Source organism: Anomalospiza imberbis, chromosome 5, assembly GCF_031753505.1.
Source record: "Anomalospiza imberbis isolate Cuckoo-Finch-1a 21T00152 chromosome 5, ASM3175350v1, whole genome shotgun sequence".
Taxonomy (NCBI): Eukaryota; Metazoa; Chordata; class Aves; order Passeriformes; family Viduidae; genus Anomalospiza; species Anomalospiza imberbis.
The window spans coordinates 9,137,888-9,150,003 of NC_089685.1; the positions used below are offsets into that span (position 1 = coordinate 9,137,888).

General features: G+C 36.4%; 1 protein-coding gene across 11 annotated transcripts in view; it reads left to right on the forward strand.

Annotated features, from left to right (window-relative positions):
- The window catches only part of PCLO (piccolo presynaptic cytomatrix protein), a 315,212-nt gene that overhangs the window by 2,935 nt on the left and 300,161 nt on the right, over positions 1-12,116 (forward strand). For all 11 annotated transcript variants that reach the window (XM_068189563.1, XM_068189562.1, XM_068189566.1 and 8 more), the window contains exon 2: positions 3,318-4,569. In XM_068189563.1, the coding sequence (XP_068045664.1) occupies positions 3,318-4,569 (1,252 nt within the window). The remainder of the gene's footprint in view (positions 1-3,317; positions 4,570-12,116) is intronic.

The window sequence follows — 12,116 nt, forward strand, 5'->3', positions numbered from 1 at the left end:
GTGGAAATCTTTCTATCCTGTATCAATTACCTCTCTTCAGAAAATTCATCATTGGGAAATTTATCTGAAACAAGCACAGTAAATTTGTAAGCAAGTTTTATTTGTTCTAGCTTCAACAAATGACTCTGTAGCTGTGCCAGTGTTCACGTCCTGAGGAATTACACTGTATCTGAAAGGGTTAGATGGCCAACTGAATATATGACCATCTAATACAGCTGCTTGGGTTTTTTGTTAGTAGTTTTTTTTTTCCCAGTTCAATAAGTTGGTCAGAGTAGATATAAAAAAAAAAAGAATTGCTGCATTTTGATAAGAAATGCTAAGAAGCCTCGCTGAGTGTCGCACTTTTGGAGTATATATATGGTATATTTTCTAGAAGAAATATATATATTTTAAATAATTAGCTACTGGAGGATGCATAAGTTCATACATATATTTTCTGTAGATATGAAAAGATCTAACTACCTTTGAATTGCATTGTTACTGCATTTGTCTCTGAAACTATTAATACTAATGAACAGGGAAAACACATGCCTTCTTAACAGGTGCTTGTAGTTATGGAATTGAAGAACTAGAACTAGAATAGTCCTTTTGTTAAATCTCTCCTTACTCGAAAGTAAGCTTTGATTTGGCTGTAATATGTAAATGAATAGAGATGAGTTCCATGAATCAAGACCAAAGTGAGAGGAAACAGCAGCACAAAGAAAAGCATTATGTGAGGAAGAACTAAATTGTTTTGTATGTTTAGTCTGGTTTGAAGGCTTTATAACAATTGTGGGTTTTTCATGATTTAAAAGATTTGAAAGCTAGAAAATTCTTTGCAGATAAGTACAAGATTTAGTTAGAGGTTTCTGATTCGCCAGTTCAATTAAGATTTTTCAGTATCAGTCTGTAGTTGGTTGTAAAATGGTTGTAGAAAAGAAGACTTCAACTCTCAGGTACCTCTAAGTAAATGGAGCAAGTCCTGGCTTTTGACAGAAGTAACATTTCTAAGAAGCTTGTCTTTTCAAGGCTTTTTCTTCCACTAGTTAATCACGCCATGTTTCCATTGCTTAGAAACATTGGTATGTACAAAGGCAAGACAAGTCAGCCCTTCAGAATATACCAATAGCCTTGAAGAGAACCACCTGAGTTTATTTCCTAGATTCATAGGTTTTAATCTCATTTCAAAGCCTGATATCTGATCAGGTGGAAATTTATGGAACACATTATTTGATAAAAATGCAAGCTGAAGCAGAATTCTACTCCAATCCACAGTTATTTTTCTTGCTAATTTCCTAGTTAAATATTTAAAAATGGTTGAGTTTTTTTACTTTGGTTTTTGTTTGGGATTCCCCCATCCCCCTCTTCTGTTCTACCTTCACATTGTAAGGTTTAGGCATGAGCATGGTGCCCTATTTCTGGACCTCAATATCATTAGCAGTGTTGATTTTTTCTTCCCTGCTCCTTTTTCACTTTTTGTTGAATGAAGCCTTCCAAGAGTTTGAACATTTATGAACACGAATGCTGGAGGTGTACCAGGCTAATAGACTAGTTGAAATGTTTTCATATGGTACACAGTGCCTCTTCAGATAAACCTAGAGTGCTTATCTAAATAGCGAGAAACAGAACTACAGGTAGACCTACGTAGTTGCTAATCAGAGTATAAAACTGTTCTTTTAATAAGCAAAAATGCCAAATATTTGGAAGATTTAGATTATCATTGGGCTTTTCTGAACTATCCTCTTTATGAATTAATCGATGTTTGCTGATGTCAGTGGAAAAGCACCTACTCACTTCAGTGGGTTGCACTTTAGGGTCATGAGCTTCCAAATATTGCGGTCAATAAGTACTGGAGAATTGGAACGGATAAATGGAATTGTGGAAGTCTGGGAATAATTTGTCCTTAACAAGCATAACTTGAGGAAATTTTTAATTAACAGAAAAAAGTCAGATACAAGATTATGAGAAATCCCGTCTTGTGAGAATTACACAGAAAGGTCTACCTCTTAGCTTTGTCCTTTTGTATTGCCATTGCTAGCCATGTAATGGAAACTAACCGCTAATCAGAAATACTGCCAAACACATGGTGACATTAACAAAGTAAGATATATTTTTAATGTGGCTATTGTAGATGGTTCTGCAGACTTCTGAAAAAACTCTTTAAATTGTACATTTATCTATTTATTTGTCAAGGAATGCAGTTAAATCTAATAAGGGATTGTTTATTTTGCTCATGAATACCCAAGAAGAATTATAATGTCTGGCAAACTAGGATCACAGCTGGTTCTCTCAAAGTAAAACGTGAAAATTTTATATTTTTAACATTTCTGTGACACTGAAGAGAACACCGTATCTTCCAGAAGAAGCTCAGTGATAGCACTGAATAGAATATCTTATTACATCCCTGAGCATTAGCTGCAAGTACAATATTATTTCCCATGCTACAGCCAAGTATAGCAACAAGTAAAATACTGTGCCAAATATGAAGCCATGATCTTGATTTGAGTTTCTACAGTCTTAGTTTCATTTTCTCCTGTACATATAGCAAAATATTATTGCATGGATTTTTCCCATTTCTCTAATGTAATGTGGTGGAGTTTTTTTTTTAATACTGGTCAGTGTGAATTGTTCAGATGATGCTGAGAAAGAGTATAGTAGCTATTTGCAAAGGAGAAAAAAAAAGTTTCAGGGCTAATTGTGAACTGAAATCTGTTTTATTTGCTGGAGAACTCTTCTGATTTGTAAGCAGATGGGTGCCAAAATAAATACTTTACAAAGAAGCATATACTCCTTAACATACATGAATTTAGGAGTTTAAATCCCTGCTGCGTATTGAACTGTTAATATATCCAAATGTTGTACAAGTATCCAGAACACAAGTACATCAGCATGTTGCGTTGTGCATTTTTTTATATGGCTCTACTTTGATCTGCTAATTTTGACACCTCTTTTTCTTTTAGTCTTCTGTTTCCCTGTTTTTTATATCCCGAGAAATACGGTGGAGAGTTAATAATTTGGTTGTAGGTATAATAGGAAGTACTAGCTTTGATCTCTTCAGAATTCTGAAAAAAAGGGTATCTGGTTAAATGTTGTATTAGATTATTTTCTAAAAAATGAAGCAATCTACGACTGAATACTTGTATAAGCCTTTAAAGAATAGTGATTATTTAAATACTTTTATACGCACCTTGTTATAAGCCTTGGTTTTGAAAATGCTTAAGCACTGAGAAACCTCACAGTGCTAGCAGTGCACTTCCAGGGTTACTGATACATCTCATTTTATCTAATTTTTCTTGTATTATGCATTATTTTAATTTTATTACATTTTCTCTTCACAGACATCCTGAACTTGATACAAGCCGCCATCCCAGACAACCAGGTAAGCCTCCAGATCCAGGACCACCAGGCTTAAGTAAAAGCAGAACAGTAGATGTGCTGAAGACAGAGCAACGGGCACCTGGACGGAGCCCTTCTACTCTTAGTCTACGGGAATCAAAGTCCAGGACTGATTTTAAAGAAGATCAGAAGCCAAGTATGATGCCCAGTTTTCTCTCAGAAGCCAATCCATTGAGTGCAGTCACTTCAGTTGTGAACAAATTCAATCCTTTTGATTTGATATCGGATTCAGATACAACTCATGAAGAAGCCGGTAGGAAACAAAAAGTTGCCCCAAAAGAGCAAGGGAAACCTGAAGAGCAGAGGAGCCCTGCGAAACATCCAACTCAACCACAGTCTCCAAAGCCAGCTGTTCAACAACAAGGACCTGTCAGACCTACTGTCCAACAAACTGAGTCTTCCAAGCCAGTGCCGCAGCAGCAGCCCGGGGGACCAAAGCAAGTTCAGAAACCAGGCCATGGCCAACCAGCAGATGCTAAGCAAGAGCAAGCGAAACAACCACCCCAGCCACGAGGACCACAGAAATCTCAGCCGCAACCGTCAGAACCAACAAAACCCATTCAACAACAAACTTCTTCAAAACCTTCATCAGGCCCAACAAAACCATCCCCACAGCAACCAGAGAGCACTAAAGTGACGTCCCAAACACCACCTCCTACAAAACCATCATCACAGCAGCCAGGACCTGCGAAACAACCATCGCAGCAACCTGCACGGCAAGGAGGTCCTGTAAAGCCATCTCCCCAGCAGACAGGGCCTCCAAAACAGCCTTCTCAGCAACCTGGACCTGAAAAGCCATCTGCTCAGCAAACAGGACCTGCAAAACAACCACCTCAGCCTGGATCTGGGAAGCCACCTCTGCAGCAAACAGGGCCTGTAAAACAAGTGCCACCCCAGGCAGGGCCTACAAAACCACCTTCTCAGACTGCAGGGCCCACAAAAGCCCCGGCACAACAAGCAGGACCTACAAAACCACCTGGCCAGCAACCAGGGCCTGAAAAACCCCCACAGCAAATGCAAGCTGGTGCAAGTCAACCCACCGAGTCTGCCTCAAAGAAAACCTTCTGCCCTCTTTGTACAACCACCGAGCTGCTGCTGCACACTCCTGAAAAGGCCAACTACAACACGTGCACCCAGTGTCACACTGTAGTCTGCAGCCTGTGTGGATTCAATCCTAATCCTCATATCACAGAGGTGAGTCATTTTCAAACTGATGTTCACTAAGAATTCAGTTTGCCTTTGTTATGTTGAAACATCAGATGTACTACATATACCATTGTGGTAATTTAACAAGTTCAGTAGAAAATTAATGCTATTTCAGATGACTGCTTATGAGTAAAACAGGGTGAAACTGGAGAAAAAAAAAGAAGGTAATGGTTCTCTGCTCATACAGATTTAGAAATGTGTTCTCATCTCTTCATATAAAAAGAGGAGAAATCCCAGTGTGACTTTTGTCTCATTTTGATTGTTTTTAATCACCTGCTGTCTATGTCTATAGTCTGACCACAATACTCATGTGCAAATACATTTATAGACCATCTTTTCTGCTATAAGAACTAATTAAAAAAAATCAGTCTTCATAGCTCCAGTGTGTGGCTTAGGATAGGATGTGGGGTGGATTTGCTTTACAACTGTGTCACTGTTCAGTTGTAAGCCTGCGTCATGAGTTTGACTTGGTGTTACCTGGGTTATTTCATTCTTGTGGGATGTTAAGATATCTCTGTGGATTATTTCTAACCTTGATTACCATTCTTGCTGTAATTCTATAACACAAAAATGGAATAGAAAGCAATATTAGGACTTCAAATGAATTTATTTTAACCTGTTATTTGTGGTAGCTTGGTTTATTGCTTATACATATCCTTTATTGCTCTGCATGGGAATAAGGCTTCATGTGACTGTTTGCTCAGCTTCTTGTACATCCTGATATGCTACTTTTAAATTTGCAAAGTAATATGGAGTTTGTTTTCAGTACCAACACTTATCAATTCAAGCAGAGTAGACCTGGCACCAAAGGCTAACTAATGATAATCAGAGGGGATATTTGGAAAACATTTTTTTGTCTTGCTGTGGTATTAATTTAGCTGATCAGAGAAGCACGCAGGAAGAAGTACAGACTACTACTGTATTTTGAACCTGATAAATACGACTTTATATTTAAAATTGAATCAAAGAATTTCTGAAGCTAGAGTCTACTTCTGCTCAAAGTAGTGTCACCTAAAGCAGGTTTAGCCAGTGTTGAATATCTGTTAGGATGGAGGCCTGACAGCCTTTCTGGGCAGCCTGTGTACTCAGTACCACAATGATTTAAGGACTCTGCTAGTGGCTGGCTTTCTTTCCAGCACACGTTTATTTGTGGCTACCTGGTAAAAAACAGTAGACTTCCTGCATCCAGCCATAGGATCTTTTGTGAGTTTTTTTTTGTTAAAATTGCAAATTTAAGCCAGGAAGACTAATAGCAGTAACCACTGGTAGCACTTTGCTTGGTTTAGGAGTGTAATTTCTTCATTTAGTTTAGGGAAATTGAGGATTGGCACTGAAGCCTGGACTAGAAAAAGGGTGACCTGAACATCTGTGTGCAGAAACTTCAAAGCATCGGCAACTAACCAGATGTCCATATTTCAGGGTCTACATGAGGAAAGGTCATTGTGGACTGTTAGTGTAAAAAAATATATATAACAGGCAAAAAATGTGATGTATTGATATTAAAGTCAACAAAGAAATTTTATTGTAAACCTTTGCCTTCAAATTCTGCCAGTGTTTTTAGGCCAGAACTTCTTACATTTATTTGTGACTGCTGAGTTGTTCATGTCTGTAGTGTGCTCTTGGAGTCTCTTGAAGCCCCAAGTTTGTCTTCCTTTTAAAGCTCCAGATTTCCTATGGAATTGGTCAACAACTTTGGTGTGTTCGAATGAAACAGGTTTTGAGAGAGTTTATGTAAGAAGATTTCCAAGTATGTGGAAATTCTGTGAATAACTAGTAGTTTTTGAAGTGGGTACTCAGTAAGTGTGAAATTCAGGACTTTTAGACAATAAATACAGCTGCATTTAAGACTAACTGATTGCATACATATGTAAAAGCAAATTTGAATTTCATATTAGACATTGAAATAAACACAGGATATGCATTTATTTCATGATAAAACCATTTCAGAAAATGAAGGTATTGGACATCTAATTTATTCAGCTATTAGTTCCAATCTCCTGACTCCCACTCAAGCTTTTCTCATTTGCTCAGCTTTGCACCACCAGCTGTCTTGCTGAAACTTCATTGTGGGTGTCCTGCTCCAGTCTGCCATTGAAGTGCAACAAAAATCACACCTGACTTTATTACTGAACATTGGGATCAAAGTTAATAGAACCTGCTCTGGCATGGACAAAAAATTCACTTATTTCAGCTGCCAAGATTCTCACTTGAGTTATTATCAAATTTTCCTTCTACTTTCTGTTTTCTTTAAGTATTTAGCATATTAACAAAAGTTTCTGATTCATTTTTTGCAGTATTTCACCCACTTCTTCCTAACTATCAGGAAGATTGTGTTTTGTGACTTGGCTGTCAGTTTTCTTGCTTATGGTGCAATTTTTTTCTTTTTGCTTCTTGTATTTTAACTTCTCCTGAAGTATTATTGACCAAAATTCTGTGTCTTACCCATGCACCTACTGACTGTGCTGTTTTACTTTAGTGTTCCCTGCTATTTTTTTGGTCATGTTTCATGATTCTGGAATCCTACATTGTGCTTTTCCTATGTCCTGTATATCTACTGATTTTACTGCTTCTGTTAAATTACTTACGGGGAAGCAATAATTTCAGATTGGATGTGGGGAGTGGAAGGCATTTATTTAGGAAAACATTTGAATTTTTGTTCTCTAAAATTTTTATTTTGTGCAGCTGCTGGAATTGCTTTCCTAAGACAGTCCTCTTACAAGTTTCTTACAAGGTAGCTCAGTCTCCAAAACTAATCAAGTGAATAATTTTTCCAATGAAGATCTTTCTAAATTTCTGTGTTCCATATTCCTAGCTGATCCTGAAAAGAATTTTACAAGCTTTAAAAACTGGCTTAGGAAGTAGATTGCATACATTGTAAAACCATTATAAAATGCATATAAAAATATTTAATTCATTTTATTAATTTAAACCTCTATTTAAAATTCAGTAGTACATGCACTCTGTCTGTTTTAACTCACTAGAGAGAATTCTGTAAGTAAGAGCAGAAAGTGATACCTGTATTGCCAGAAGGTCAGATCCCTTGAACTGTTTCTCTGAACCATCTGACATTGCAGTCCTCTTGGGGAAGAAGGATAGTTGGTGTCTTTTTGTACAACAGTCTGGAGAGAAAACGCATCATACGTAAGTGTTCAGTAACATATGTCTCTCTAATCTGTCTAGGTATTCATACTCCACTCATCACCATGGCACATGACTGCCTAGCAACAGTTGCGTAAAGTAATGGAAGAAATTATATAAGCAGGTTTGAGGATTGGTACTCTATTCCATTTGCCTTTCATGTACATCAGAACCTTGTAGGAAGCGTATCTTTTACTACGTGGTGACTTTTTCTATTTTTTTTTACCACTTTATTTTCCCAAACCCACTCCCATAAGCCATTAGAAACAGAAAGCAGCACTTCCCCCCCCCCCAAAAAAAAAATTCAGCCTATTAGAGCATTGAAATAGGAGTAGGCTTTCTGAAAATGATCAAAGATGTCTTGAGGAAAGAAGGCAAAAAGCAGGAACTGCTGTAGTTAAATCTAAATGATTAGCACATATGCTCAATAGCTGGGGTAAATTTTTATTCCCTGTGAGCTAGATATTGGAAGATGCATGCAACCCAGACTGAGTAAGGGTTTAAAGGGTAATAACAAAGTCATTACATTCTTTATGATGGTCATCTGTAAAGCTGACGATCGAGTGGAGTGTTAGAGCTCTTAATGCTGGACACTTGGCTGTGTGTGGGCTCTGCTCCTGGAACCCATCTGGGATGTGTATCTGTACATATGTAGATGCCTGTCTTCTAGGGGTTTTTAAGGAGGGATTATTCTACATGAATTTTATATACCTTAGATCATATTTCATCCGTTGTTTTAATGTTCTTTAAAGAGACCATTAGAAATTAATTTTGAGGCCAGGTATAATTTTATACATAGATACAAAATGAAAATTGTACATTCAAATAATGTGAAAATGTGTATTTGATACAGGATTTTTTGTTTACTTGCCAGAAGTTCTTCTGGGTGGAGATAAAGTGAATTCTTAAAAATATTTTATTGTTTCTGATTTTTTTTTTCAAATAATGTGTCTGTACCAAAGCCAACTTATTCCTAATGGAAAAAAGAGGAGCAATAAAAATTCCAAGAGAAGGAATCAGAAATCCCAAGTAGTTGACTATCTCAAAATGGAGTGGATGGTTTCTGATCAAGTAGAACTTTTTACTGGATTGCACATTTATTCTTCAGTTCAACATGAAAAATTTTTAACTCAGTCTGAAATATTTTTTTTGTAGTTTTGTGAGGGACGACCTGTCTATTTTTTAAACTTTTTTTTTGGTAGGATAGAAATTTTCCATATCAATTGTGCTACATATTATTGCCTTGATTTTTTTTTTTTTTTACTTTCTTTCTGCCTCTCTTTATATTTACAATCATATCACTACATTTGATTTAAAAATATAACATTTTAGTTCAAAATTTTATAATTATTTTTGACGGTGTTTTTTATTAAAATCCTGCATCTCTATATCTTCTAAACATACTTGGGCATGAAATAGGATCAGTAACTAAACAGAATTTAAACAGTCAGACAGGCATTAATTTTTGTTAGTTATTTTCATTATTATTAGGTTATATAGTGAGAACAATATATAATTTAAAATAAGGAAGATGATTATGATCCTTGTGATGAATCCAGGTAAGTTTTGCTTATACTTATAATAAAATTAATAGAAATAACTCTATTAAATCTTTGTTGATTACATGATAGTAAAGGAAGCTGTTGATTGAAGTATTCTCTGTGGTTTGCAATCTAGACCCTGCTGTGTTGTAGTAGTACATGGGAACCAGAATGCAACTTGGTCTGGAAATAATATATAAACAAGAATGAAACTGCCATCACTGTGGCAGTGACATGCAACAAAATCTCAAGTTTTTTAATATCAGGGAAAATAGCTTTGAATTTGTACACCCTATGTGAACTTGGCAAGGGGGATATAAGGGGATATTCTGCTTTATATAAGTAAAGCAGAAAAAAACTAGAAAAGAAATCAAGGATGTAAATCTAATTATGAGCTGTTATAATCATCATAAGTTGCATAGAAATGAGTTTTAAAAAATCTAGCAAATCCCAAGACTTCTAAAAATTTTTCAAACTAGTTATTTAAATACCCGCTCTTAACTGTGCTGAAGTAAAGCGAGAAGAGTTGTGTAAAACTGTTGGACTTTAGTCTGGGTTCAAATTGATCAGAGAGCAGATGCAAACAAGACTTGTTTAGCTGCCATTTAAAAGCCATAAAGTGTGAAATACTTGCTTTAGTACAAAGAGTACTTGGGGTGTTCCGGTGTTACTAACATTGCAATTTCTATGCAAATGGAGATTATTCACAATTTTTGTGATGAAATGAAGGTAGTATAGTTCTTATAGTTCTGCCCCTAGCCACAACTCTCACACAGACGTTTGGGAAAATTGTAAAGAACCTCAAGTAGAAGGGGTTATGGAAGTACAGGATACTGTTTCTCTCCATGGAATATTCTTAAACAAACTCCCACATTGTTTCTGTCTTAGAGGAAGACTGTGTGCCTACAGTTCTGCTTTACTTTAAGGATTAGATGTAGAAATAGCAGTGATGCCCTGTGGTTTTTTTCTTTTTTTTTTTTTTTCCTCTTTTACATAAGGGGCAGGACATAGAGGCAAAACCCCTCTGTACAGGGAATAGTGTCCCAATAATTTAACTGAGCAATATTCTACAATATGTTGGAGTGTTTTCTCATTAGTCCAGAAAGCTGGCCTGTACAGTTTTTAACACAAGTAAATAATAAATTAATCTGCATAGCTAAAGATGTCAACTGCAGTCAGCCATCTGTGCCAGTATTGCTGTTGCTCAGCAACTGTAATTTACTACTATGTGAGGCCATGTGATGTGGGATGGTGTTTGCTGGGCAGCCACTGGGCTGGGCGGGCAGCAGGGCCCATCCCTGCTCTCCTGCTCTCACCAGACAGCTTAATCCTTTTCATGATTTGATCAGTGCAGCAGAGGTGAACTTTGTTAACCTCTTCTTTGCCATTCTCTTGATTTGCGGTTAGAATTTCTGTCAGTCATTCACGTGTTTCTGGCATATTAAATCTCAGAGCGGTTGATGAAAGCAATGAGCATTTGTTGCATTACTGCATGATGCAGTGCACTGAACTGTGCTTCAAAGTCTTTTTCTTTGCTATGTGCATAAGGCAGCTTAATCATATCCTTGACTATAAAAAAATAGTTTTTAGATATCCTGAGATACTGACATTCAAAAAAAAAAATCAGAAGGTAACGTTCATTAGTTTGCTTTATGATTCTAATTATGTAAGCTATAAAATCATAGTTCCTCAAACATTCATAATTCATATGCAAACTATAGATTTTTGTATTGGTAATTTAAGAAGAGTAGTGGAGTGTGTTTTAAGATTGTGATAATTCCATAATATAAATAATTCTGTAATGTTTAGTAGCTTTAGAACAGCTAAGTAACATTTAAAAATATTTTTTCAATATGTCTATTTAAAAAGTTTGCACCAGCATTGGTTTAGCACCAAGCTACAGAGCTTGTAACTATTGCTGTGGTTTGTGGAATGGAAACCCATGGACCATGCTGCTGACTAGAATCTAGTGTCATGTTTGTAAGCATCTTGAGTCGCTGTTCCCTGGCAAACTCATTGTATACCTGAAAGGAAGGTAAATATGTATTTTGTAGTAGATGATGTATTTGCCTGAAATGAGGATCAGTTGCATACTGTGTACAATTGTTAAATGTTTGGTTTGGTGTAATTACTTTGAACAGCTGAGAACTTATTCATACAAGAAAGGTGTAGAAGAAAAAACTTTGTCTCCAGTATTGCACAAGCTTCTTTAGAAGACATTTTAAGTTGTATGTTGACATAGCAATTTAATTTGGTTTGTGATAGTTGCTTTTTTTTCATAACAAGATTTTCTGATTTAGTTTCTTGTCTTAGAGTATTCTACCACACTGCATGAAGCTGCATCAAATCATGTGCTTGAGCACTTTATTTTTCATGTTTCTCTCATCATCTTGGGAAAAATACCTGCTAAGAGCCAAATTTGGATTTGTCACTACTCTTTAAAATTGTCAGGGACCAAATATGTTACTGTGTTTTCAAACTAGAAGCTGATTTTGTCAATAAAGCTTTAGAGCCGAGCAGTGTCAGCAAAGTCCATTTTACATACCAGTGCTAATGTATAGGGATGTTAATATTTTATGTCTATTTTAAGTTCCTTTTTATAGCAGCAAATGACTGTTGTAAATGAGAATGAGACCCATTCACGTGGAGTGCAAGCTCTGCTCTGCAAAAGGACTGTTAACATGGCTTCTGAGAGCCACATTCATATTGTGTGCCAGTAATTTTTTATGAAATATGTGCAATCTGCAAGTCAAAATTTATTTCTCATGTACTTCTGGAATCACAGAATCAAGATAGACTGTCTTCCTCCCCTACATCATGTACAAGGATAGAAACTAAAAATGCCAGGCAATGCAC